Source organism: Cucurbita pepo, chromosome LG02, assembly GCF_002806865.2.
Source record: "Cucurbita pepo subsp. pepo cultivar mu-cu-16 chromosome LG02, ASM280686v2, whole genome shotgun sequence".
In the NCBI taxonomy this organism is placed as follows: Eukaryota; Viridiplantae; Streptophyta; class Magnoliopsida; order Cucurbitales; family Cucurbitaceae; genus Cucurbita; species Cucurbita pepo.
In genome coordinates, this window is record NC_036639.1 from 14275764 (window position 1) to 14301436 (window position 25673).

General features: G+C 40.7%; 6 protein-coding genes across 12 annotated transcripts; 3 read left to right on the top strand and 3 right to left on the bottom strand.

Moving 5' to 3' along the window:
• Window positions 1-413: 413 nt before the first annotated feature.
• On the bottom strand, window positions 414-4311 carry LOC111787785 (receptor-like protein kinase). Its single transcript, XM_023667835.1, has 2 exons — window positions 1243-4311; window positions 414-1146 (listed from the first exon to the last, which is right to left on the bottom strand). The coding sequence occupies exons 1-2, from the start codon at window positions 4205-4207 to the stop codon at window positions 797-799; spliced, it is 3315 nt and encodes a 1104-aa protein (XP_023523603.1). The 5' UTR covers window positions 4208-4311; the 3' UTR covers window positions 414-796.
• Window positions 4312-4730: 419 nt separating this feature from the next.
• LOC111789362 (D-3-phosphoglycerate dehydrogenase 2, chloroplastic-like) lies at window positions 4731-7828 on the bottom strand. Its single transcript, XM_023670113.1, has 4 exons — window positions 7052-7828; window positions 5978-6354; window positions 5791-5901; window positions 4731-5725 (listed from the first exon to the last, which is right to left on the bottom strand). The coding sequence occupies exons 1-4, from the start codon at window positions 7656-7658 to the stop codon at window positions 4958-4960; spliced, it is 1863 nt and encodes a 620-aa protein (XP_023525881.1). The 5' UTR covers window positions 7659-7828; the 3' UTR covers window positions 4731-4957.
• Window positions 7829-8634: 806 nt separating this feature from the next.
• On the top strand, window positions 8635-10387 carry LOC111789298 (mitogen-activated protein kinase kinase 5-like). The gene has a single exon (XM_023670018.1). The coding sequence runs from the start codon at window positions 8909-8911 to the stop codon at window positions 10028-10030; it is 1122 nt and encodes a 373-aa protein (XP_023525786.1). The 5' UTR covers window positions 8635-8908; the 3' UTR covers window positions 10031-10387.
• Window positions 10388-10921: 534 nt separating this feature from the next.
• LOC111785683 (vacuolar cation/proton exchanger 3-like) lies at window positions 10922-15459 on the top strand. Of its 2 annotated transcripts, XM_023666066.1 has the most exons (13): window positions 10922-11321; window positions 11410-11465; window positions 11567-11836; window positions 12189-12256; window positions 12345-12373; window positions 12509-12705; window positions 12802-13014; window positions 13116-13235; window positions 13911-14027; window positions 14108-14161; window positions 14307-14423; window positions 14712-14805; window positions 15148-15459. In XM_023666066.1, the coding sequence occupies exons 3-13, from the start codon at window positions 11567-11569 to the stop codon at window positions 15156-15158; spliced, it is 1290 nt and encodes a 429-aa protein (XP_023521834.1). In that variant the 5' UTR covers window positions 10922-11321; window positions 11410-11465; the 3' UTR covers window positions 15159-15459. The 2 variants fall into 2 exon arrangements, with proteins under 2 accessions (XP_023521834.1, XP_023521840.1); XM_023666072.1 differs by lacking the exon at window positions 11410-11465 and having other exon boundaries at window positions 15148-15301.
• A 1615-nt stretch (window positions 15460-17074) lies between these two features.
• Window positions 17075-22435, top strand: LOC111785633 (protein STRUBBELIG-RECEPTOR FAMILY 7-like). Of its 4 annotated transcripts, none has more exons than XM_023666024.1 (17): window positions 17075-17197; window positions 17308-17437; window positions 18183-18287; window positions 18366-18437; window positions 18533-18598; window positions 18674-18745; window positions 18862-18933; window positions 19353-19424; window positions 19507-19572; window positions 19647-19709; window positions 19801-20117; window positions 20204-20499; window positions 20620-20891; window positions 21260-21392; window positions 21539-21675; window positions 21754-21910; window positions 22038-22435. In XM_023666024.1, exons 2-17 carry the CDS (start codon window positions 17346-17348, stop codon window positions 22185-22187), a joined length of 2142 nt encoding a protein of 713 aa, XP_023521792.1. In that variant the 5' UTR covers window positions 17075-17197; window positions 17308-17345; the 3' UTR covers window positions 22188-22435. The 4 variants fall into 4 exon arrangements, with proteins under 4 accessions (XP_023521792.1, XP_023521778.1, XP_023521784.1 ...); XM_023666010.1 differs by having other exon boundaries at window positions 17076-17197; window positions 18155-18287; XM_023666016.1 differs by lacking the exon at window positions 17075-17197 and having other exon boundaries at window positions 17250-17437.
• On the bottom strand, window positions 22427-25475 carry LOC111785661 (O-fucosyltransferase 36-like). 3 transcript variants are annotated; one of them, XM_023666058.1, is made up of 4 exons: window positions 25134-25473; window positions 24018-24861; window positions 23543-23792; window positions 22427-22871 (listed from the first exon to the last, which is right to left on the bottom strand). In XM_023666058.1, the coding sequence occupies exons 1-4, from the start codon at window positions 25279-25281 to the stop codon at window positions 22695-22697; spliced, it is 1419 nt and encodes a 472-aa protein (XP_023521826.1). In that variant the 5' UTR covers window positions 25282-25473; the 3' UTR covers window positions 22427-22694. The 3 variants fall into 3 exon arrangements, with proteins under 3 accessions (XP_023521826.1, XP_023521813.1, XP_023521819.1); XM_023666045.1 differs by having other exon boundaries at window positions 24018-25473; XM_023666051.1 differs by lacking the exon at window positions 22427-22871 and adding an exon at window positions 22878-23094 and having other exon boundaries at window positions 24018-25475.
• Between the last annotated feature and the right edge of the window lie 198 nt (window positions 25476-25673).

A 25673-nucleotide genomic window follows, 5' to 3' on the forward strand; every position in this document is an offset into this window, starting at 1 on the left:
CTAATTTTGGCTTAATATTTGCAGATCATTTTATGAAATTTTGCACTTTCTTTTAATCTGATTATTATTACTCTTTTATTTCCATTTTACTCTAATTTTGATCTGATTAGGTTTATGTGTGTGTATACGCTCCAGTCTCCTCCAATATTGAGATTTTGGCATTCCCCAATTTGAAAATCCATATGTTGTGTGTAAAAAACTAATTTTGATATTTTTAGGACTTAGACTCAATGTTGTTTGGATTGGATCTCGAAGATTTTGGCGTTTGAATTTTGGAAGAACTTGTTAGTCTCATCAATATTGGAGATTATATCAAAAGTTATTAGACATCAAAACAGCATATTGTTTATTAGTACTTTTAAGTGTATTAATAGTATATGATATATGAGTCAACATTTATTGAAGTAAAACGGGAGTGCATATCGTTTTATTAATATTTGAAATAACGAATCGGGTACTGCACCAGTTACACCATTTGCATCGAAGTTCAAAAACGTCTAAGTTCCTAAGGGGGGCATTAACGACCGAAGAATTTCTCCCACTAATTGGGGTTCAGGGAGAGATCCAAGTACTCTAAATAGCTACAGTTGCGTAGCCCAGAAGAAATTGCACCAGAGAATTCGTTGGTGGTCAAGGCAATTTCGGGTCCAAGGTGACCTGAAACCCCATAGGAAGAGAGATTCAAGGTTTTGATCACAATGAATCCCAGCCCAACAACAGGGAGTGAAATCAGAGGCATTCCAAACAGGGACAAAGGGAGTCTCAATAGTCCAGTGGCTTTGAAGAGACAATAAGGTTAGTCATATTTCCTGACATGACTTGTGTTTGAATCAACCAAGTGGTTCACTACATCTCTCATTGTTGGCCTCTTGTTAGCCTCCCTTTCTGTGCATCTCAAAACCACCATAAGTAACTGCTTAATCTGCTCCTTCTCATCAGAGTTTACAACTTCTTCCACCAGCCTTGGATCAACAATTCTATCTATTTCCTCCGTCTCGTTCCATACCGACCGAACCCAAGCCATGATACTCCCGAACTCCGTAAATGATGCATCTGATGGCTTCTTTCCCGTTATCAGCTCAAGTAAAACCACCCCGTAACTGTACACATCTGAAGCTTTGCTCTTTGCTGCTGAAAATGCATTCTCTGTCACAACCCCAAAACACAATTCGATCCTTTAGAGGGAAAAAGAAAAAACACGAGCATCCAGAGCCAATTCAAAATATATGTGTAGAATGATACCTGGTGCAATGTAGCCAATTGTACCCGCAAAAGAAGAAGAAGTCGTCGATGCAGAGGTCTGATCCAGCAGCTTTGCAAGACCGAAATCAGCGATACGAGGTTCCATCTCTGAATCTAGAAGTATATTCTGCGGTTTGATGTCTCGGTGTATTATAGGAGGATCGCAATCGTAATGAAGATACGCCAATCCATGAGCAATACCAGTGGCTATATTATACCGGACTTTCCATGTTAGAGCTGGAGATGGATTCATCCCATGCAGCACATCATAAAGGCTTCCATTCGGCTGGTATGTGTAAAGCAATAGACCATGGTCTTTTCCCAACCAAAAGTCTTCCAAAGTGATCAAGTTCCGGTGCCTAATGTTGCCAACAGTTCGAATTTCTTTAACCATGTTCTGCCTTCCCCCTTTACATCCTACAAATGTAAGCTTCTTTACAGCAAAAGTTCTATTTGAATCTAGGGAAGCCTTATAAACGACGCCATGTGCTCCTCTCCCGATGACGAACCGCTCATCTAGATTATCAGTAGCCTCCATCACCTTGTTGAGCAAGGAAGTTTCTCCCACTTGAACAGAGGTCTCAATGTTTTGTTTGTTTCTTCTTCTGTAAACAAACTTATAAACCAATCCGAGAAGCAAAAGAACAATAAAGATCGAACTTCCGAGAGCTATCATTGCAATTTGTATATTGCTAAGACGAGAGCTTGAACGGCTAGCACAGGGTTTGATACTGCTTGTTCTGCTGCAACTTAAGCCATCTAGTCCATCACAGCTGATGCACAGCCCAGGGTTACCGGAGAACAATGAGGGATCAGAATTCAGCAACTTCATTAATGTCTGTGGCACAGGACCCGTGAATAAATTATCAGAAATGTTAAGCTCAAGTAAGGATGAACTTAGTTCGCCAAGAACGCTTAAACTTCCAGTCAAATTATTGTGAGATATGTCTAACTCCCCAAGCTTGACCAAACTAGCTAGCTCAGAAGGTAGTTGGCCAGTTAACCCATTGTTACTGAGATTCAAGGAATAAAACAGATTCTTCAATGCTCCAAGAGATGAAGGGATTTCACCTCCAAACAAATTGCCACCAAGGTCTAGCAGTGAAAGGCTGTCAAGTTCTGACAATACGTTCGGGATGCCTCCAGTAAATCGATTCTCTTTTAATATCAACGTGGATATAACTTTCCAGCTGGCTAAACTACGAGGTACAGAACCGTTCAATAAATTGAATCCTGCGTCAAACTTATCCAGTTTGGTACAATTTGACAGAGAAGATGGTAAAGGTCCATCCAAGATGTTGTGAGACAAGCTCAAACTTTGAAGGTTCACAAGATATCCCAACTCATCAGGTATACGACCTGTAAGCTTGTTGCTTGACAAATTAATCGAGGTGAGATTGATGCAATTTCCCAAACTTGAGGGAATTGTTCCATTCAGGTTGTTTTCACTGGCATCCACGAACCGAAGGCCATGATTTCTCTTAAATTCTGGCAGGGTCCCTATTAGATTATTCCTTCTCAAAATCAACCTCTGAAGAGTCGAACATGTTCCAATATCTGAAGGTACGCTACCTTGAAATTGATTCAAACCTAAATTTAACACGCGTAATGTCTTTCCCGAGCATAAATAAGGTGGAATTCGACCAACGAACTGGTTATTAGTGAACTCCACCTGCACTAAACTACTGTTGAGCCCCAGACTTTGAGGTATAACTCCAGAAAACTGGTTGTTAAACACAGATATATTTCTGAGGTGCTTGAGCTCAGTTATTATCAAGGGCAGTTCCCCAGAAAGGTTGTTGTTGTACACAATAATATGCTGGAGACTTGCAATCTTCCAGATGCTAATTGGAATCTCACCAGTCAAGCTATTTGAAAACAATTGAAGGACCTCTAATCCATGTAGCAAACCCAATTCATTCGGGATACGTCCCTCGAGTTGGTTGACGTACAAATCCAGTTCTTTCAAGGATTTGCAATCCCCAAACTCGGAAGGTATATTCCCTGATAGTTGATTTTTAGAGAGATCGATAGTTGTAAGATTACTTAACTGACCGATGGAGGACGGAATATGACCTGTGAGGCTGGAATTTACAATGAGCAAGGTTGTTAGGCCACTACAGTTGCCCAGCCCAGCAGGTATACCTCCACTATAACCATTGAATGACAAGTCTATATATTCTAAACTCTGGCAATTGCCGGAACCCAAAGGAATTGGACCCTCAAGATTGTTGTGGCTGACACCCAAATTCACAAGATTATGAAGATGGTTAAGGGTATTGGGCAACACTCCCACCAACTGGTTCTGGTTCAAGTAAAGATCCTGTAATTGGCTACAATTCCCTATGGAAGAAGGTATGGTTCCAGACAACTGATTTCCATACAAATACAAATGCAACAGCTGCTTCAAATTCCCCACATTGGAAGGAATAGAACCGTTGAGACTATTTTCACTAAGATACACATACTGCAAATTCAGGATTTGAAATAAGGAGTCGGGTATTGCACCTGTTAGAACATTGGAATGGAGGTTCAAAAACGTCAAGTTCCTAAGGTTTGTTAAGGAATGAGGAACTTGTCCACCAAATTGGTTAAGGGAGAGATCCAAGAACTCTAAATGGCTACAGTTGCCTATCCCATAAGGAATTGCACCAGAAAAAGTGTTGGATATCAAATCAATGGTACGCAAGTGGGTCAAATTCCCAATTTCGGGCCCAATCTGACCTGAAACCCCATGGGAAGAGAGATTCAAGGTGGTGACACGAAGGTTTTTATCGCATTGAATCCCAGCCCAAGAACAGGGAGTGGAATGAGAAGCATTCCATGGAGGCACAAAAGGGGTGTCGGTAGTCCAGCGGGTTTGGAGTGACAATAAAGCCAACCCATCGGAGGTTAAACCAGAAACGACATAGATAAGGAAAGAGAAGCATACCAGTAGCAAGAAATGGTGGGAAACAAGCTGCATAGCAACGTAACCCACAAATCTGCACCAGAAGAAGCTGCAAAAGCGGCAGAGTAGAGCCCGAAAAAGAAAGTCGGTTGGAGAGTTGAAAGAAGTTTGAAATGGGAAAGAAAGAGAGTAGAAGAATGCAAAATTGGTGTGGATGGTCGTTGGCAGCGGCACAACTTTGCAGCCGCTTTAATCACTCGTAAGTGTGAACGCATTGTTTCTTGTCTTTTTTCCATTTTCAAACTCTTCTCCATAAATATGTTTTCATTCAAATTTATTTGATTTTCAAATCGTTGACTTTCGTGTTGCTTCCTTCTAGTTTCTTCACCTTCAAATTATCTACTTTTAAAAATAGTCACACTTGTTCAACGTTTTTCCAGTTCCAGGTTTTTGTTTTCACACGTTTTTCTTTTATGCATTAAATAAAAAAAAAAAAAAACATTTTGTTAGTTGTTCCGGTCCAAACTTAAAAATTGTTTAGTTTATAGAACACACTTAGAAGCAAAGTCAAGTCAATTTTTACAAAAATAAATTCATGTATTTTTAAAACGTGGGACAATTAATCTCAATAATATATAATCTAATAAAAACTGGGTAGTCCAGTGGCACCGGCTCGGCTCCAACAACACCAACTGCCTTGCCTTGGTAGTTTAACTATTACACGACCAAACCAAAAAAACAAAAACAAGAACAAAAACGAAAGCAAAAACAAATCAAAAAAAAAAAAAAAACATGTCGGCAGTGACTGTGATTTTGCTTCATAGCTTATAGGTCCAAAAACACAAACTCTTCGACAGCAGGAACTTCTCCAATTTTCCTCAGACTTTCCTTATTGGGTTCTTCATCCACCCCGATCGCCATTATCGCCCTTTTCTTCCTCGTCATCCTCCCCACGCTCATGAAGTTCACATTCACATTGTTCTCTCCCAGAATGCTCCCCACCCGTCCGATCATCCCCGGCTGGTCCACCTGCCGGCACAGGATTAACTTCCCTTCCAAACTCACGTCCACGTTGAACGACGCTACACGTGTCAGATGCGGCACCCCGTACTTCACCTTCCCTTCGATTGCCACCTCACCCTTCTCGCTCACTGCGCTGGCGAACTTCGACTCCACGTTGGAGACCAGGATTTGGATCGAGTCCACTGGATACTCCGGTGGTGCGTTCACTTCCACCCGCTCCTCGCTTATCCGGAGTCCCTTTTGCTTGGCCGTGAAATCCGCGTTCACCAGGTTTATGTGGCTGTCCGAGATGGGTTCGATTATGCCTTTCGTGATCATGGCTCGTAACAGCCTCGTGTCTAAATCGTCTGGGGTTCGCCCTGTTCTGTACACCACTTTTATTGATTTTATCCCGCTCCCTCCGGCCACCAGCTGCACCGCCAGCCGCCCCAGTTTCTCCGCCAGTACCACGTACGGTGCCAACTCCGACAGTACCTCTGGGGCGACCATGGGAGCGTTGACGGCGGTGGCAGAAAGTTCGCCGTTCAAAGCTCCAACGACAGCTTCGGCTATTTCAATGGCAACACCTTCCTGAAACATTTGCAATTAAAAATGCACAATTTTAAAAATGCACAATTTAGGTGTAGAAAGCAAACCTGTGCTTCCTTAGTGCTAGCTCCAAGATGAGGCGTGACAGTAACATTCTTATGCTGCACCAGCTTGCTGTCCTTCGGCGGAGGCTCCTCTGCAAAGACGTCAAGCGCCGCCTATTTCACCAAACACCAATAAATTAACGCATTCCATTCCCATTCAATAGAAATCAAAGCGTAGGATTGAAATTACCTGGGCAACCACTCCGCTATCGAGGGCTCTAACAAGGGCATCTTCATCAATCACACCTCCTCTAGCAACATTAATCAGACGAGCCCCTTTCTTCATCAGAGCAAAGGTATCATCGTTGAAAATCTTTGAGGTCGTCGGAGTGAGCGGCATGTGAAGCGAAATGAAATCAGCGGTGGAAATGGCTTGGTTGAAGGACACCAATTCGACGCCGATGGCTCTGGCTCGGTCCACCGGCGCGTAAGGATCGTGCGCTATTACTTGCATCCCTAATCCCTTGGCGCGTCTCGCCACTTCCGATCCCACTTTCCCGAATCCCATCACTGCCAGTGTCTTACCCACCAGTGACACTCCCACGTATTTGTTCCGTTCCCACTTTCCTGGAAACCCATTTCGACAATTCTCCACAGTCACTCCATTTTTTCTTTTTATTTTTAAAAATATTAACAATGCAAATACACACACACACACACACACAGACTCTCTGCCTGCCTTTCCGACCAGTGTTTATATTTTACTTTTATAAAAATAAATTGATTATTAAATGTAACTTTTGTTTCTTCCAACCAGTTTCTTTGTTTTTTTTCTCCCTACTTCCTAAACATGTGTTTCCGGATATTTATAAACTTAAAAAAAATATCTTTTTATCTTTAAAATTTAGCAAATAAATGAAATGATAGTAAAAAAGTTGTGAACAAATAAAAATAGTTTTAGTAATCAATATTTTTTCCAGGTCAGGATTTGGGTCTTTCTTTCTTTGAATTTTTTGTCTGAGAACAAATCTTTCACCTGACAAGGTGATTGATTTGTGTCATATACGTTTATAGATGACAATACACTACCAGCCAAAACAGAGGTACGGACCAAAAATAGTTTTTAGCTTTAAGCAGAGGCTTTTTCAGTAGAATCCTGCTCAGATTTTTCAACTTAAAACCAAGAACAACAGTTCAAGATCATTTTTTTTCAAAAGAATTCTTCAGTTTGGAACCTGGGTTACTAATTATTAGCAGATCTAATCGTTAAAACAAAAGGGTGTTTTTGAATTTTGGGTCGCAAAACAGAGCATCCATTACCGACCTGCTTTCATGGAGGCATCAGCCTGAGCGACGTTACGAGCCATGGCAGTAAGCAACGCAATTCCATGTTCGGCGGCGGCGATGGTGTTGGCAGTCGGAGCATTCACGACAAGACAACCGAACTCAGTGGCGGCTTGAAGATCCACATTGTCAATACCAACACCGGCTCTTCCGACAACCTTCAACCGCCCTTTCGCCGCTTCAAAGACCTGTCGATTGACCGTGGTGCCACTTCGAACAATTAAGGCGTCGCAGGAAGAGATCTTGGCGCAGAGGTGTTCCGGCGAGAGGTCGTAAGCGCAGTCAACGTCGCCGAAGCTCCGGAGAAGCTTCAGACCGGCCTCTCCAAGTTTCTCGGCGACCAAAATGGTGGATCTTGTGTTGGGGAAAGTGGGGTCGGCGAGATCGGAGGTGTGAAGCTCCAAGGTTTCCACCGTCTTCAAAACGCTGCGGATTGGAATAAAATTGCAGCGAGAAGAAGAAGAAGAAGGAAGAGTGGGGAGGAGGTTGAGAGAAACAGAGGAGTTGGAGATGGAGAGAAGAGGGGATTTGGGAATGGAGGGTGCGAGGGAAGAGGAAAAGAGGGCATTGGCAGAGGAGGAAGCCATTGGAGATGGATTTGGAAGGTGAGAGTGAAAGGGGGGCTGAAGGGGAATTTGAATGGGGGAAGGAAACAGGGTTGAGTTTATGTTGATGGTGGAGAAATGGGGTTGGGGGATTCTTAAAAATAGGAGCGCTGAAATTTAGGGAGTAAATAAACATCATTTACCAACCACTTAATCTAAAACAAGTAAATATTTACTTTGTTTCTAGTCATCTTTTTCTTATACATTCATCAACCTAGTGAAACAGATAATTACGCATTTACCCCCACCTCAGAGCATGTGATGTGTGTCTTCACTTAAATCCACGAGGCCACCAATTAATGAAAGCTTTCAAAGTTGGATCTAAAACTGGGGCCCACAAGGGAGGGTTTCTCCGCTCTTACAGGAACGCTGCCCATTGTTCTAGCATTTGTATTATAACAACAAAATTGAAACAACATTTGACCTTGTAATGGGCCCACGTTTTTGAAGATGAGTGTTGTAAGAATTCCTTCTTTCCACTATCCACCCCACTGATAAGGAGAAACAACACAAAACAAATAGATATAATTGCTCCCATCAACGGTGTCTGCTCGCCGGTTCCGTCGCCCATCATTGTGGGCCGTTACAATTTATTGGTGTTATTGAAACTGAAACGGCCCACTACTCCGGGGTTGGGCTTATTGGGGGAAATGGGCCTTCTGAGTTGCATGGACCGCTCACACGGAGCCATAGCATTAGAGACAAAAGGACGTATTAGCCATTGGGCGGTGGACGTGGAAGTGAAATATCAATTGCTCCAAGGAACACGCTCCGTGCCATTCTGAAATAATTGACCTTTCCAATAATGCTCCAACTCCATTGGTTCGTGTTGTTTACGCTCCTTCCCCACGCGTCGCCACGTCCTTCTCCATAATATGTATATGATTCCCTCGATCTAATACATATATTATATATAAATTTCTTTCCGTTAACCCCCAAAAGTAAAAAAGAAGAAAAAGAGAGAGAAGAAAAACCACTTCTCTCTCTCTCTCTCTCTCTCTCTCTCTCTCTCGTGTCTTTTTTGTTTTTGGACCTAAAAGTATTTTGGTTTTCCCCTTTCCCCTCTTCCAAGAACTTTCTTTCTGCTTCTTCATCGAGATCGATTTTCTTCATCCTTTCTTCTTCTTCTAATTCTTCAATTTATTTGTTTTCTTTTTCTGGTTGGTTCGATTCTGATTTCTATTGGGTTCTCCTTCATCGTCGTTGTTGTCGTCATCATCATAGGCACAGAGATGAGACCGCTTCAGCCGCCGCAGGGTGTAAATCCGGCCACCGATCGTCCTCGTCGCCGCCCGAATCTAACCCTTCCTCTTCCGCAGCGGGACAATACGTCTTTGGCTGTTCCTCTCCCTTTGCCTCCGACGTCTTCTAACGCCGCTCCTCCTCCTTCCACCAGTCAACTCCACAACGGCAACCGTCCACCGGAGCCTCAGCCACAGCCTCAGCCGCAGAAGCATCAGGTTTTCAGCCTCGCCGACTTTGAGCGAGTCAGTCGAATCGGAAGTGGATGCGGAGGCACCGTCTACAAAGTGATTCACCGTCCCACCGGCCGCGTCTATGCTCTGAAGGTCATTTATGGAAACCACGAGGACGCGGTTAGGCTTCAGATGTGCCGTGAGGTTGAGATCCTTCGCGACGTTGACAATCCCTATGTGGTCAAGTGCCACGATATGTTCGATCACAACGGCGAAATCCAGGTTCTCCTTGAATACATGGATCGAGGCTCCCTGGAAGGAACGCACATCCCTCAAGAACATCATCTCTCCGATTTGGCTCGCCAGATTCTCAGCGGCCTCGCTTATCTCCATAGCCGCCGCATCGTACATCGCGACATCAAACCCTCGAATCTCCTAATTAATTCCCGGAGGCAGGTTAAGATCGCCGATTTCGGCGTCGGTCGAATCCTGGAACAGACGATGGATCCTTGCAATTCCTCCGTTGGAACTATTGCGTACATGAGCCCCGAGAGAATCAATTCCGATCTAAATCAGGGCCAGTACAATGGCTACGCAGGGGATATTTGGAGTTTTGGGGTTAGCATATTGGAATTCTACCTCGGACGGTTTCCTCTTGCCGTGGAGAGGCCTGGGGACTGGGCGAGCTTGATGTGTGCTATATGTATGGCTCAGCCACCGGAGGCGCCGCCCACCGCGTCGCCGGAGTTTCGCCATTTTATTGCCTGTTGTTTGCAGAGAGAAGCTCGGAAGAGATGGACTGCAGCTGCACTACTGGAACATGCGTTTATAGCGGGGAAAAATGGAGCGGCGAGTCAGTACCAGAATCAGCAAACTCATCACCAGAATCTTCGTCAACTATTACCTCCGCCGCCCCTTCGTCCTTCCAGCTTTTCTTGAGGGAGAGAGAAGAGACTGATAATTTCTCATATTGGTTTCTCCTTTTTTTTCTTGAATTACTCTGTCTTCCTAAGAAGCATGACGCCATTGTTGTCCTGTAATTTTTCTGGAATAGCCGAAGGAATGGGGAAATGATTTGCTGGATCAGTAAATCTGTAATCTTTTGCCGATGGCTTAAATTCAAGCCTTCTCGAATTTGATCTAGCTTCTTTCCCTTAACTCTTCAAGCTCTGTAGATTAGACTGTGGTGTTGTTTTGGATATATGGGTGTTCATTTTTTGCTTCTCTTTTCTTGCCGTTCTCAGTCGAAGTTCGCATATCCTTAACCGAAGTTTGGTATCATAGATTTGATCTGTAGAAAGGAAGAAATCCCACTTTCTGGCTTCTGTTTAATCATTTGAATTTGTTTGTGAAATCAAGTAAGTTGTAAAAGTTACATAAGAATGGCGTAGGGACCCAACTTTCATTTGATGATTAGGATAGTGTTTTCTTTTTGGCACACTTCAATGCTAATCTGATATAAATGGCAGAGGGGGCTGCCTTCATGGAGCGATGAAGCATTTTGACTTTGGAATTGACCTTTTTTTTAATGGGCCAGACGAGGAGAAATCGCTTAAACCCATTTCTCAACCGTGCCCAATGCCACTTTCACTTGCAGAAGCAGAGCAGCCATCGTCTCACAAGACATTGATTTTTACCCTCTGCTAATTACCCACCAAAAAAAATAACTGTACGGATGATTTGAGTTCTTTTCCAAACTAACAATGGGGGTGGATCGAACAATTTGAGTTCTTTTCCAAACTAACAATGGGGGTGGATCGAACAAGTGTACGGCCACTTACTCTGTTTTATTATTGTTAATTTTATATAAATTACACTTAATAAACAAGTCAAAGCTCAGCGGGGAAGACGCAAGAGGACGATATTTCGCAGAAGCTTCCTAGCTGCTGTGGAGCTTGCCGTCTTGCCTTCCCTTCCTAATCGCCACCCACTCTCGTCTTCTTCGTCGCTTGATCTATTTATTATTTTTGTGAACTCGAGGATCTTATTTCGAAGATCTTTCCTTCTGTCTGGCCTTTGCCGACTGTGGTCACCCAAGTATTTATTTTTAAGCAACCGAATCAACCTATACGATCCAATCTAGTGGGACCCGATTGTTTCTTGTCTTACTTTCGCCTTCTTGCTTTTGAGGTTGGTATCTCAGCTCCATTTCAGGAGTTCTTAATCATTTTGCAGCTGGGATTCGACCTGGATATCCTCGTTGCGTCACTTCAAGTTCATCTCCTGTCTGGTAAATGCTCCCCCTCACTCTTTCTATTCATGCACTCACTAAACCTCGTCCTAATCTCGACTCGATCTGGTTTCTTCTTTCTGTTAAGTTAAAAATGCTTCGGAGTTGACATGTGGAAGATGAAGTAGCTGATGGGTAGCACATGTAAATCTACCCAGATTTGTATTTTACTGTAGTTTTGTCTAAAAGGGTCTTTGGTATTGGAAGTGAAAAGGGTTAATTGATCGAGATAACTATGCTTGCAGATGGGATCGATAGAGGAGGGAACAAATTACCTATCTGACGAAGATATTCCATTGAAGGGAACACCAGTTGCGAAAAACTTATCGCATAGCTTTGACTGTGAGACGGTTCATGTGCGTTCCTCCCCAGATGATAAAAGATGGTGGAAGACTAACAACATTCGTTTTAGACCTCTTGAAAGTGCTAAAATAGTGTTGATTAAAGCAAAGATCAACGTGTTACTTCCTTTTGGTCCTTTGGCAATCCTGCTACATTATTTAACTGGAAAGCATGTAAGAAGTAGTACTCCTCTTCATGATCTTACTGGTTGCATTCTGAAATTTGTATTAAGCAAATGACATGACTAGATTTGAGAACAAAGAAATGGTGGAAGACTTGTATTTAGCAAGCCTTTCATGAAACAGAAGCTCCTAGACAATCAAATAGTTTTCCTAATTATTTGATTTGATGAGGATATGGTCTATGATGACCTCGTTGTGATGCTTTATATCATCTATTGATGTACTCATAAAATCTTGGATCTTCGAACATTCTAACTTTAGGATCTTTTTGCTGCTTAGTACCGTGGCTTGTATGATCTGTCTCATGGTTCATAATTCCTTGATAATCAGCTTTATATGTCAGGGTTTGGTCTTCTTTTTCACTTTACTTGGAATTACACCTTTGGCAGAACGTCTTGGTTATGCAACAGAGTAAGATTTGGCCTCCCATATTCTCCGTTTAGGATTTCATATTATTTCTATTGGGCTACACTTACGTTTAAAAATACTCGTCATGCAGGCAGCTTGCTTCCTATACTGGTCCAACAGGTACAATTGCTAGCATGATCTGGCATTGCTTGTTTTGGTCATTTTGTTTATTCAAGTAGTTCCTCGTTTGATCTCTAATCGATGGCTGTTCGGTTAGTTTCTCTAGTAACTCAAATGTTTTAATGGACTTTGCAGTTGGTGGTCTTTTGAATGCAACATTTGGAAATGCAACCGAAATGATTATATCGATTTATGCATTAAAGAGTGGGATGATTAGGGTTGTTCAACAGTCGTTATTGGGATCAATCTTGTCGAATATGCTCCTAGTGCTTGGTTGCGCTTTCTTCACTGGTGGGATTGTTCATCATAAGAATGTGCAGACTTTCAATAAGGTACAAAGTTTTGAACTCTAGGAAACGTTCTTCACCGGTGGTGATATTTTCCTCCATTTTCTTGGTTTACATTTAAATCTGACTATTTGGCAACAGGGTACTGCTGTTGTGAATTCAGGATTGTTGTTAATGGCTGTTATGGGAACAACGTTTCCGGCTGTGCTCCATTTCACCCACACAGAACTTCATTCTGGAGAGTCAGCATTGTCTCTTTCAAGGTTTAGCAGTTGTATAATGTTAATTGCATATGCAAGCTTCCTTTTCTTTCAACTAAAAAGTCAGCACAATCTCTATGGTTCTCTTGATGAGGTGGGTCTAAAAAATGCAATCTATCTTTTCCACGCAGTAGTTTCATTTCAAGCAGAGATGCTTTTATATCTAATGGTTTTAGCCTTTTTATAATTCGTTAGGAAGGTGATGGTGAAGTTGAGGAGGATCCTGAGATTTATGCTTGGGAAGCAATTGGGTGGCTTGCTATCTTGACTGTATGGGTATCGATTTTATCTGGATACCTTGTTGATGCTATCGAGGTAAACTTTATTCTAATCAGCATTACAACTTTATTCTAATCCATGGCCTGACTCTAATGTTTATTCATGGTAATTCAAAGCTTTTCTGTAGTGAAGCTTACAAACTTTGTTCAGTAGGTTTCTTTTCTGGAAACCGTTGATAAAATAACAGCAAGAAGATATAGAAGAACAAAAACTATTTTTCACTCACCTAAAATGTTGATGTTGTGTGAATCTCTTAACCTCAAAATTCTACGGTTGAACAGGGAAAGTTTCTAGTACTACCACAGTACAAACTCTTTTCATTTAGCATTTGACACGTCATTTAGTGATATATATATATATATACACACACACACGCTAGGCTTCTAGGCTTCACACCATTCTTAAATATTTCTTTTATGACAAGTATTGAAGAGAAGTAGTATAAGAATTTTTGTGTACTGCTATAGCACTATAATTTTTTCTGATTAAAACAGTAATCCTATGGGACAAACTCATGTTCTATGGTCTGTTCTCATTTTCCTTCGGATCACGCATATTTTCTATATGAAGTCTTCAAATTCTGCACTTCATTTTTATCTTGGTCGCTGGACTCTCTAATTTTTTCCCTCAAAAAAAAAAAAAAAAAAAAAAAAAAAAAAAAAAAAAAAAAAANATCCGGCAAATTTAATTAGTTGGTGTGTATTCTCTCAGGGAGCATCTGAATCATTACATTTGCCAGTGGCTTTTATTAGTGTAATTTTGTTGCCAATAGTTGGAAATGCTGCTGAACATGCAAGTGCAATCATGTTTGCCATGAAGGATAAGCTTGTGAGTACTTTGTGGATTTTTTTTCATTTTCATCTAATCATCTATTTTCATTGGCTTAATTGACCTAAAAGTTACTGCAGAACATCACCCTTGGAGTTGCTATTGGATCATCAACACAAATATCCATGTTTGTGGTAAGTCTTGAAGATTATTTTTAAGTTCCTAATAACACTTAATCAGTTGATTCTAACAAAACTTTAGGTGGAATGGAAACAGAATTACCATTAGTGTAACTCTTCTATAACATTTAGCTGTATTGTGTGCCATTGATGATTGCAGATCCCATTTTGCGTCGTTGTTGGATGGTGTATGGGAATACCAATGGACTTGAACTTTAAACTCTTTGAGACTGCAACTCTGTTTATAACTGTGCTAGTGGTGGCCTTTATGTTGCAGGTGCGTTATCTTCTATCCATCCTTCCATATTTAACTCTGCATTATGGGACTATTACTTTGAACTTTTCGGTGCATTTTCATTAAAAAGTTCCGTTTATATACCCAAAGCCATTCCGTCGAAACATGAATTTAGTATAAACGAGAATGGGAAATAAAAGTGGGTATCATGATAAGTTCGGTATAAATGCATTAGACACTGTGGTATGCGAACAATTGCTGTCCTAATCTCTGTTTGTTCTGTACGATAAGTCATTGTTCTCATGTTCTTGGCAATGGTCATATTTGCAGGAGGGGACGTCAAATTATTTCAAAGGTCTAATGCTTATTCTATGCTACCTCATTGTGGCAGCCAGCTTCTTTGTACATGTTGACCCTAGCAGTGGTGAGTAGTTACTCCTTCAATCCACTACAAATAGAAAATCTACTGCTTAGTTTCTGGAATTGCCTTGTAATTACATCTTCTCACCTTATTTATTTTTATTTTAGTTCAACGGTATGTTGGGGTTGGATGGGGTTGGAGATTCAAACCTCTGACCTTTTGGCTGAAGTAAAATGTTTTATGCCAGTTGAGCTTTGATTTCTCTGAGATTTTTTTGTTCATTATAATCTTCTAGACTCGTGGACATAGGATTCCCTTCTTATGTTGATATTTAACAGCTAAAACTGCGAATGAATTTGGCTTAAAAGGTTCGTAGCCATAATTATTTATTGGATTGCTACACAGATGATGATTAACCCTGGAAGCAAGTTGGTCCTGGAACTTTACTGCAAGCTGAAGTTCTGCATTGCATTAATCCTCAAACCACCACTGCTTCACTTCGTTGGAAGCTGCAAACATCAGATGGAGTTTGGTTTCGTTAGTTGAACTGTGCTATAATATGACAGTTGATCTTTTCTCCTCATTGGTCATCTTCTTCCTTGGCTTGTTTATCATAGGCTTCAGCTGTAATCTATATTCATTAATTGTAAGCTCTTCCTTTGAATGCTCTTCTTTGTCGTCTTAGCTATAAGAGAAGTGTTCAACCAATCGAACTAATTATCACCACTGATCCCGGATGTATCCAGGAGATGGACATTTTCTTGAAAACTGGGATTCAAAAGATGTGGGCTTCTTTGAAGGAACAAAAAATGTCCCACACCCAAACAAATTGTAAGGTGGAAGATGGTTGTGTGTGGGATCTTCGAATTTAGAACTTTGTAGCTTAGCACACAGCATATATTCTAATGAAACGATCACAATCAACCAAAGCAGAGTACAAACAATGTGTATTTAAAGGAACAGAAATCTTATCCAATTCAATCCAACCAATTCAATCCAACCCAATCCTCGAAAGTAAAGTTAGTTCGGTTTGATGTGTGTATGTTTACGTACATAAAGACCAGGAGATTTGGTAACCAAGATTAGTATCCACCTTCCAAATACGCTATTTCAGGGTAGGTTAATCGGGAACGAGAGACAACCTCTTATAATGATGCTCCCATCATGAACAAATTATCCCACTAATATTTCCATCAACGGAGGCCACTCGGCCACCGACTGCTATTTGCGTGGGCTCCTTCCAATTTCCAAGCTTTGTGATTTCTATCACCAAACTGTTTGTGAAAATGTCGCAGAGGCCGACCCCACTTCAAATTTGTCTTGGACCCCAACGTTTGCGAGCTCGTGACTACCCACCACACCACCTGGACTTAGCCCCATCATGTGTCCACCACTGCTCGTCTTTTCTCCTCTTTTCTCCTCTTTTCTCCTCTTTTCCTATTGCCCCTTTCATTTTCCAATTTGTTTCTTGGCTTTTGCTCATTATCATCGACGCTAAATACTTGGATGCATTTATAGTAGTTGTTTTCGCAAACTTAGTGTTGTAAAGTTAACTTTTTCAATGTTTGCGAATTCCCTATGCAAAACAAAAGAATAGAAAAAAGAAGTCTTCATGCACACTCTTGTTTCTAAAGAATGATACCTCAGTTCGTTGTTTTCTGTGACGAGATGAAAGAATCTGATATTGATGTGGAAGAAAGGAGCTCATTATTATATCAATGTCTTGACAGTCGCCAAGATACCGTAATGTTGCTGTAATGGTTCCACCTTCTAGTTGATCCAAACATAAATGTCTATTTGAAACCAGCAGTGATGTAAAATGAAAGCAAGCACAAGTTCTGACACTGCTGTTCTGCTGCCTCAAGACCTACCATCTGTCCGGAGTTCTGTTTCTTTGTTGGGCTTTGCATTTGTCTTCGAATCCTTAAACCAACTTTCTCGAGCTTGTTGCTGGTTTTCTTTGATTTATGCATCCCGAATGAATTGGAGTTTAGCTGCCTGCCTTTTGATGTTCACTCTACAATGATAGTTTGGTTGTTGAGAAATAAAAGTTTTCTTTTAATGGTTTGGACCCGCTTAGGAAACGTGTTTGTAAGCTACCTTAAACTTGCTGTTTATTATGCGTACTTAAACTAATCGCATATATTCTTTGTTCGCATGGCAGACACTCGAGCTGGTAATCCTCCTCGCGTGACTGCTTCTTGGAACTATTTATTTCCAATAGCCACCCGTCAGAATCAACGGTAGAAATAAAATATTCTACCAACCCATTTTCTATTCACGAAAAAGCAGAAACATGGTAAAATCAAAATTTAACCCGAGAGAGAGAGAGAGAGAGAGAGACAAAATAAGTGGCAACAGTGGTAAAAGAGAGACCTTTCCAAGGCCTTGGATACTATCTGACAAGTCCTGCTGCGATGGCCATAAAGAAACATTTTTCCCATTCTTAAAAAGGGTAAGAGGTAGAATTACAAGAAAGAGAAGGAAAAAAGAAAAAAGAAAGAAAAAAAAAAGAAAAGAAAAAGAAAAAAAGGAGGCAAGCTGATTTGTTTTCTGTCTTTTCAGGCAGAGAGGAGCAAGTGACAGAGAGAAATGGTGAAGAAATGGAGTTGGGGAGAGGCGTTGCTGCTCATCAATATCTGCATTTTGGGATGGAGGGCCAGTTTTATCTATGGAGCTACGGATCCAGGAGATGGTCAGTACCTGAGTTCTTTGTGTCTTGTTTCACTTTGCTTGTTTTCCTTCCCACGCCGTGGTTCTGTTCTTACATTAGCTTTCAACCATTCCTTTTCTTCTTCCTTAATGTTATGCACTGCATACACTGGGAAGCAACCTGGATGTTCCTTACATTACATACTTTCAGCTACACTTCAGTTTTTACATCACAGAGCCTCATATAACCCTTAAAGAAGAAAATGATTCTAAAGAGGTTTCAGTTAAGAGAATGTTGCTTTTTATTACTATTATTAGGGCTCTCATCATATGAAGAACTTTCTTCCTCTCCTGCAAGGAGCTTCCTTAGGAACAGTGGTTTTAGGAGAGCATGCGTGGCGTATATTTGCCATGTCACAACTTTCAGCCTATAAGAATGTGAGTACTTAGAGATGCCTCATTTTGGATTTTGATAAGGATACCATCTCAGTAGACCTTGTTACTGCACAAAAATAGTGACTACACGGATAAAGAAATCGAGCAAGAACTCCACCTTGTACCCATTTGTATCTGCTCCTTGGCTCTAACCTGAACAATGTTACTTGTCTAGGAGATCATCATGTATGCATTGTTGCTTCCGAAGTGATATTTTGACATATTTTGTGTAGAGGATATATTCGTTGGAAAGTTATTGTTATTTTTACTTGAACGCACTCTGTTACTCATACACATAAATATCTTAGTAGCATTATTTCTGCAGTGTCTGCTCTAAATGCCATGTTTACTAGTTTAAACTCGCCTCCAATTCTAACCCTATGGACTGCAAGTGGTGGAGATCCGTGTGGTCAGCTTTGGAAAGCCGTTACTTGCTCGGGCTCACGGGTCACAGAAATGTATATTTCTCTTGCCCTGTTATATACATTTATACAGTTACATTTATGTGATTTCACTTATCTATATAATTTTTTTAGTTCACTGTCTGGTTTAGGACTTTCTGGATCACTGGGATACCAACTCTCAAGTTTGACATCTCTAATTAATCTGTAAGATCTTTGGTCTTGTTTGTCAAATGGATATAAAACTATTTTTCTTAATCAATATGCCATATAGATAATATGTCAATAAATGCAATCTGCAGAGACGTGAGTATCAACAATCTTGGACCTGACATACCTTATCAACTCCCTCAAAACTTGCAAAAACTGTATGATACTATTGTTGTTTATTCTGACAAAGTTATATTTCCATCTCAATTTATAAAATTAATTTCTTTCTGCAGAAACCTTGGATGTAATAACTTCAGTGGAAGCCTTCCCTATTCTATTTCTCAAATGAGTTTGCTTATATCCTTGTTAGTACTTTCAAGTTTAATATATACTTTTTTTCCTTTTATGCACTCTACCTGCATGCTGAAGCTAACGCTTGGTCTTCTGCTCTTGCCCCTCCGCTCCTTACTTGGTATCATAGGAACATCAGCCACAATCAGCTTCGAGATCAAATCAACAATATGTTCTGGAATCTTTCTTCCCTGTCCATGTTGTGAGTTCACATTTTATCCTCAATTAATATGAGTTTAATTAAATATTTTGATCACTTTCATTCCTTGACTGCTTACATCAATTAAATTCTTTCCTATAAAAATAAAAAAACAAAAAGAGAACTTTTCTCCAAAAGTGTGAGATCCCACGATCCCACATTAGTTGGGGAGGAGAACGAAAAGGGTGTGGAAACCTTTTCCCTAGCAGCGCGTTTTAAAGCCTTGAGGGGAAGCCCGAAAGGGAAAGCTCAAAGAGGACAATATCTGCTAGCGGTGGGCCTGGGCTGTTACAAAAGGCATTTCCAACAGTGAATTAACTTCATTTAAACATATGAACTAACGATCATCGACTAACTGAAAAGATATTGTAGCTGGTTTTCTTTAAATTCAAAGTGTAAATAACCATCTTTCCCTTCTTCAGGGATGTCTCTTTCAATTTTCTGTCAGGTACTCTCCCCCAGAGTTTTAGCAACCTTACCAGTATGAACTCAATGTGGGTATTGAATAATTACTTAATGTGGAATAAGTATGCAGCCAATGCTGATTCTTCATGTTTTTCCTTCTAAATTCTGTAGGTTTCTGCAAAACAACCAGTTCAGTGGCACTATAGATGTTCTTGCAAATCTTCCTCTCCAAAACTTGTGTGTATTCTTATATGACTATTTTTCAGTAGGAACTTAGCATGTAGAAACAACTTATATTGCATTCTTCTCAGGAATGTCGAAAACAACAATTTTACTGGTTGGGTTCCTGAACGATTGAAGAACATATATATTCAGTGAGTAACTGACCAACATAATTATCTTCTCTAAGATATTGTGTTTAGCCAACTGTAATAGTCCAATTGAACTTGTGCAACTATGTGACAGGGATGGTGGCAATTCTTGGAGCTATGGGCTTGCACCCCCACCTCCGCCCGGTACATCTCCAGCCTACCACAATTACAGATATCACAAGCCTGGGAACAATTACAGCCCACTGAGTAGTGGTGCTGCTGATGGAGATAGCAGTAGATCAGGAATCAGTGGTGGTGCCATTGCTGGAATTCTTATATCTCTGCTAGTTGTGGGAGCAGTGGTAGCATATCTCTTTGTAAAGAGAAGGCCCAAGAAGTCATCCACAGACATAGAGAAGCTAAAGCTTGGGAACCAGCTTAGCGTATCTACTGCTTCAAATGCAGCGCAAGGTAAACTTGCTCGACTGCTTTCTTATTCATTGAGTGAATTCTTGTAAACGTTCTACAAGAACTGATTGAGTGAATTCTTTTGAAAGATTCATTGGCAGAAATGAAGCTTATTCATACTTCATCCTCATTTGATACAAAAGCATTGGATTCTCCTGCTTCAATCAATCTAAGACCCCCACCTATGGACAGTCATAAATCGTTTGATGACAATGATACATCAACGATACCTGCTGCGAAGAAGACCAATGTCGCTCCTGAGATAAGTGTGAAGTCATATTCAATAGCAGATCTGCAATTGGCTACAGGCAGTTTCAATGTAGAAAATCTTCTTGGTGAGGGATCATTTGGACGTGTTTTTCGGGCTCAGTTTGACGATGGGAAGGTACTTTTTACCTTTTATTTGTATCTAAAGTTGGAAGTAATAATGGTTTGTTTAGTGGCCAACTACGATCTATCTGATATGCTAACTCACTCTCTTTAAGCGTTCTTGGCAATGATGTAGGTTCTTGCCGTGAAGAAAATAGATTCAGCTGCCTTCCCTAGAGAGTTTTTGGAAGATTTCACAGAGATAGTTGCTAATGTATCTCAGTTGCATCATCCTAATGTAACAGAGCTAATGGGTTATTGCTCAGAGCATGGTCTGCATTTGCTACTTTATGAGTTCCATAAGAATGGCTCACTCCATGACTTCTTGCATATATCAGATGAATATAGCAAGCCACTGACTTGGAACTCACGTGTCAAGATTGCTCTGGGAACGGCCCGTGCACTAGAGTAAGTTCATGAACTTTTCCTGACATATTTGTGGTTATGATGTGATTTCTAGCAATTAGGCCATAGTGCTTGTTCAAGTTTTAGTGTTATCATTATACTTTTCACATGCACACAATTCACAAGATGCTGGGTAGAAATTCAAGCCTCTAATCTCGGTCGAAGTTATATGTATTAACTAGTTGAACTATTCTCATATCGGCATAATATATATATTATGTATATGTATGTTTCTAAAAGTACAAAGTTAACTCTTCGAAGGTCATTCATACCTTACAATTTGAAGATCCCAATTGATCAAAACTTTGTTGAACGAATAAATTTATATATAGTTGTTTTTGGACCATCTGAAGTTGGAGAGAACTTTGTAGGTACCTACATGAAGTTTGTGCACCATCAGTTGTACACAGAAATATAAAGTCGGCTAATATCTTACTGGATGCCGAACTTAATCCTCATCTTTCCGATTGTGGCCTGGCTAGCTTTATTACCAACCTTGATCATGTGAGCTTCTCAAAACTTTCCCACAAGTTATTTCCTTCATATCCTTCAATGAACCAACTCCTAGAGCAGAGTTGCATGATATGTAAATAATTATAATGGAAAGGCATTGAATATGTTCAGTTATATGAATTTTGTCAAATTCTCAGGCATTAGATCAGCAAGCAGGATCTGGATATAGTGCCCCGGAGGTTACCATGTCTGGTCAATATACATTAAAAAGCGACATATACAGCTTTGGAGTGGTGATGTTAGAACTTCTATGTGGACGTAAGCCGTTTGATAGGTAAATAAAGGCAAATCCAAAGCTGGAGTGAGAAGACTAATTGGTTTGTTTAATGATAATTTTGTGACTTCGTTGTAGTTCTAGGCCAAGAGCTGAGCAATCCTTGGTTCGATGGGCAACGCCTCAGCTCCATGACATTGATGCCTTGACGAAAATGGTTGATCCTGCACTTAAAGGTCTTTACCCAGTCAAGTCTCTCTCAAGATTTGCAGATGTTGTGGCTCTCTGCGTCCAGGTACTCGGCCTTAGTCAAATTTTTGTACTCCAAACATCTAGTTGTGAAGCAAAAATCTTGCAAAATACTGTGCATTCAGTCTCTCCCAATCAGCTAAATGAAGGTTCATTTGGGTTTTCCATGGCAGCCCGAGCCGGAATTCAGACCTCCTATGTCAGAGGTGGTGGAAGCATTGGTTCGGCTTGTGCAGAGATCCAACATGAGCAGAAGAACATTTGGAAGTGATCACGGATCATCTTTTAGAACTGATGAACCTGATGCACATGAGACATCTTAACTGGCTTCTTTAAGCAATCTACAAGGAATGCTTAATCATTCACATCGATGTCACGTTAATATTAGGATTTCGTTCATACCCGCCTTCATAGACAGAAGCACGGTAATGTTTTATGTTTACGTTCACATTGCTTTTCACGCTTTATGCTTGCTGAAAAGTTCATACGGAGTGAACCTAGTCGTGCATCAATGAAAACTGAGAAGTTATTTTGAAACCTATTTTGCTTAATAGAAGCTTCATATTGCAAAGATCTTATTTACTCAATCAAAGCCTTCCCCTATGGGAAGTATTGTGGATTATACAGTGACAATGCGGAGTTCAGTGTCTCAAGTATTTCTCTATATACATGGGTTACAGCCGTAAATATCTTATTAAGAGTACTTAATACACGGAAAAGAATCTGTGCAGACTTCATCAGGTGCCATATCATACAGTAAACTAGATTCTAGATCAAGCCTAAAAATGGATCAGAGTGACAGCTTCTATACCTCACGGAATCTTTACATATCATTCATTTTCTGCAATGAAATTTGGTTCCTCGCCTTGGCAAAGGTACTCATCACAAGTAGATGCAGAGCCCCAGTCCTTCCTTAGCCGCAAAATGTCCTCAGTGAATGTAGACCCAGATGCACCAATAAATGTGCTAGCCATAGCACCAATTGTCTTGTCCAGCATCGCTTCAACCTACACGATAAAAATCTGAGTGGGAGGATGCTAAGGAAATTCAAGATTTTATAATTTCACATAGAACTCAATTCACATGACCAAAACAAACAAGTCAATGTTAGATTTTATTGGTTTGGATGAATCAATCAAAATTGCTTGTCACATCGTGAGCAGTACAGTTGGGAAGGACTCTGATTCAACATTTGTATCAAGTCTAGGATTAGATCATGTCCTCCCACGGCTGAAAAATTATGATACCAAAAGCATGCAAAGAAAAAACAATGAGCTTTGTAAGCAACATGGTGAACTTCGAAGTATCTAACAAACCTGAATAAAGTTAAACAAATAAAACAAACCAGCAACCTTTTAACAGTTTTCTTAAGAATACCAGACGACTGCCCACTATAGCTACCCCCATCTAAACTTGATCATGAACAGGCCGTAATTATAAATGATTCGGACTATTCAATCAACATATGTTGTGCGCATGTGGAACTTTGTACACAGCTAAAATCAAACACTCAAAATGCTGAAAGTACTGGAGCATCATTGACACCCTAACTCTAACCTCAGCTAGTCATTATGCATAAAACATTGATAGAAACAAAGAAGGGTTTGACTGTTAAGATAACCTTTTCCCTACAAAACCAAGAAGTGTGTAAAAGAAAAGTTGAGTTTCTTAGGCTGACCTGAGAATCTCCCTCGATCCCATGCCTATATAATAAGGCATCCCATTTTTCAGCTGAATTACGTGGAGGCCTCTTAACAAGTGGTATGGGCTTCCCATTCAACACAAGAAGTGACTGCAGCAATCCATATTCGCTCTCTGCTGCATCAGTGGAAAGATAAATGACTGGAACGTTTGCCCTTTCAACCACTCGGATTAAGCAGTCGGCAGCTTGGGGAATGGGGTAAAAGCAACTTGGCTGCTTTGCATTACTGAAACACAGAATTTCATTACCCACTTTGATATGAAATCTCCCTATGGAAAACCCAACTTGCAAGTACTTCAAACAACAAGAAACAATGATCACATTTGTTAACATTGTTCGTCAAAAGGCCAACCAGAAAACAAACAAAATCTTAACCATTCGTTTCTAAAGAAACTAATAATGCAGCCGTAAAATAGAATTTGTATGAACACATTGATCGTAAATGTATTACCAGAACTTTAAAAAACCATGTCGTCGGAAATGGAAGGCCATATAATTCTTTCCTAAGAAGGTTTGAATAAATCGCTGGGCCGTCAGCTTGATAAGACGACTTGGTTCTATCAAAGTCTGACATTTATGAGCGATGGGACCGCCTGGTTGATTCACCCACTCTTGCTCTACATTAGCAAAGAAAATATCTCCTACAGCTACAACATCGTCATTAGAGGAGAACTTGGATTCAATGTCCGAAACTGTCTTTCTAGTGGGCTTCTTAGTATCTTCATTCCAGGCAGATTCGAGCTTGCCCATAGAGACCCCCAAGGTCTTCAACTTTTTAATATGTTCGTCATCCACATAACAAGGATCTGGCTTTGAAAAGTAACAGAAGAACCGATCAATGTGCAAGTGGTGCTTCTTAATCTCAGAAAACTCCTCAAAAGAAATGACGACCTTTCTTCCCAAACATGAATTAATATGATCAATGTCAATTACTCTACTGAACTGAAAATCAACTTTGTGACTAGGAATAACAAGAATTCTGTTGAGGATAGCAGCAAAGAACATATGCTTCTCCAAACAGATCAAATGGTTCGACATTTGCCCCGAAGTGCATATAGCGAACAAAAACTTGTTCGATTTTGGCTTCCACTCAATAGTTCTTCTATCGGAAAGTTTCTGGTCCATCTTTCTACATCTATCAAGGGCGAAGCTGCCCATGGAATGAGCATCACCAACTTCCTCTGGTATGTTCCCAGAGCTATGGGGGGATAAAAGAACGTTTTGGATCTCTTTGTTCAAAGAAATCTGCTTCAATATAGCAGATTTGAGATCTTCTGTAGATGGGGTTCCTGAGGCTGAATTGGAACTCAAATTATTAGAAGAGGTGGAGTTGAAACTTGAATTAGATTGAACGAGCAAGGAGTGATTCCAAAGATCGGAAAAACCCAGTTGTTGCTGCCTTAACAAATACAAAGCTCTTAATTCCGCTTCCCTCATGCGGTCACTGAGGGAATCGGAACTTTTCAGTGGGGAAGAGAGATTAGTAGAGAAGAGAGTTTGGATGTCGGCAGAGAAAAATACAACAACAATGCATAGAGGGAGGGCGGCCGCTAAAATGTAGTAGTACCTCTTGTCAAGTGCAAATTTAGGAATGGAGAAACGGAAAGTCTGAATGGGAGGCCTGAAATGGGGATCGTCGTCGATGTCGAAAGTAGAAGGGACGCGCTTGGGGGAATTCTGGTCAATAAGGTTTCGGCAATCATCTGATTCGTCATCCATGACCTTCTTCAGGTCTTGTTGTTTCTTCCTCTTCTTCAGCAGAGTATGGTTGGAAAAAATGGAGTGGAAATCCGCAGTGTTGTTGTTGGACTGTCGCGAGAAACACAGTTGAGTAGCGAGGAAGATGGAAGTTTAATGCGAAAAGAAAGCAAGGGCGAAGGATGAAGGAAAGAAAATGACACGCCATCGTCCCTCACCAAACTCTTTAACATTGGGCCGCCCCCACCATATCATCTCCCCGTCTGCTTAATACATACGCACCAAACTCTTTAACATTGGGCCGCCCCCACCATATCATCTCCCCGTCTGCTTAATACATACGCACCAAACTCTTTAACATTGGGCCGCCCCCACCATATCGTCTCCCCCTCTGCTTAATACATACGCC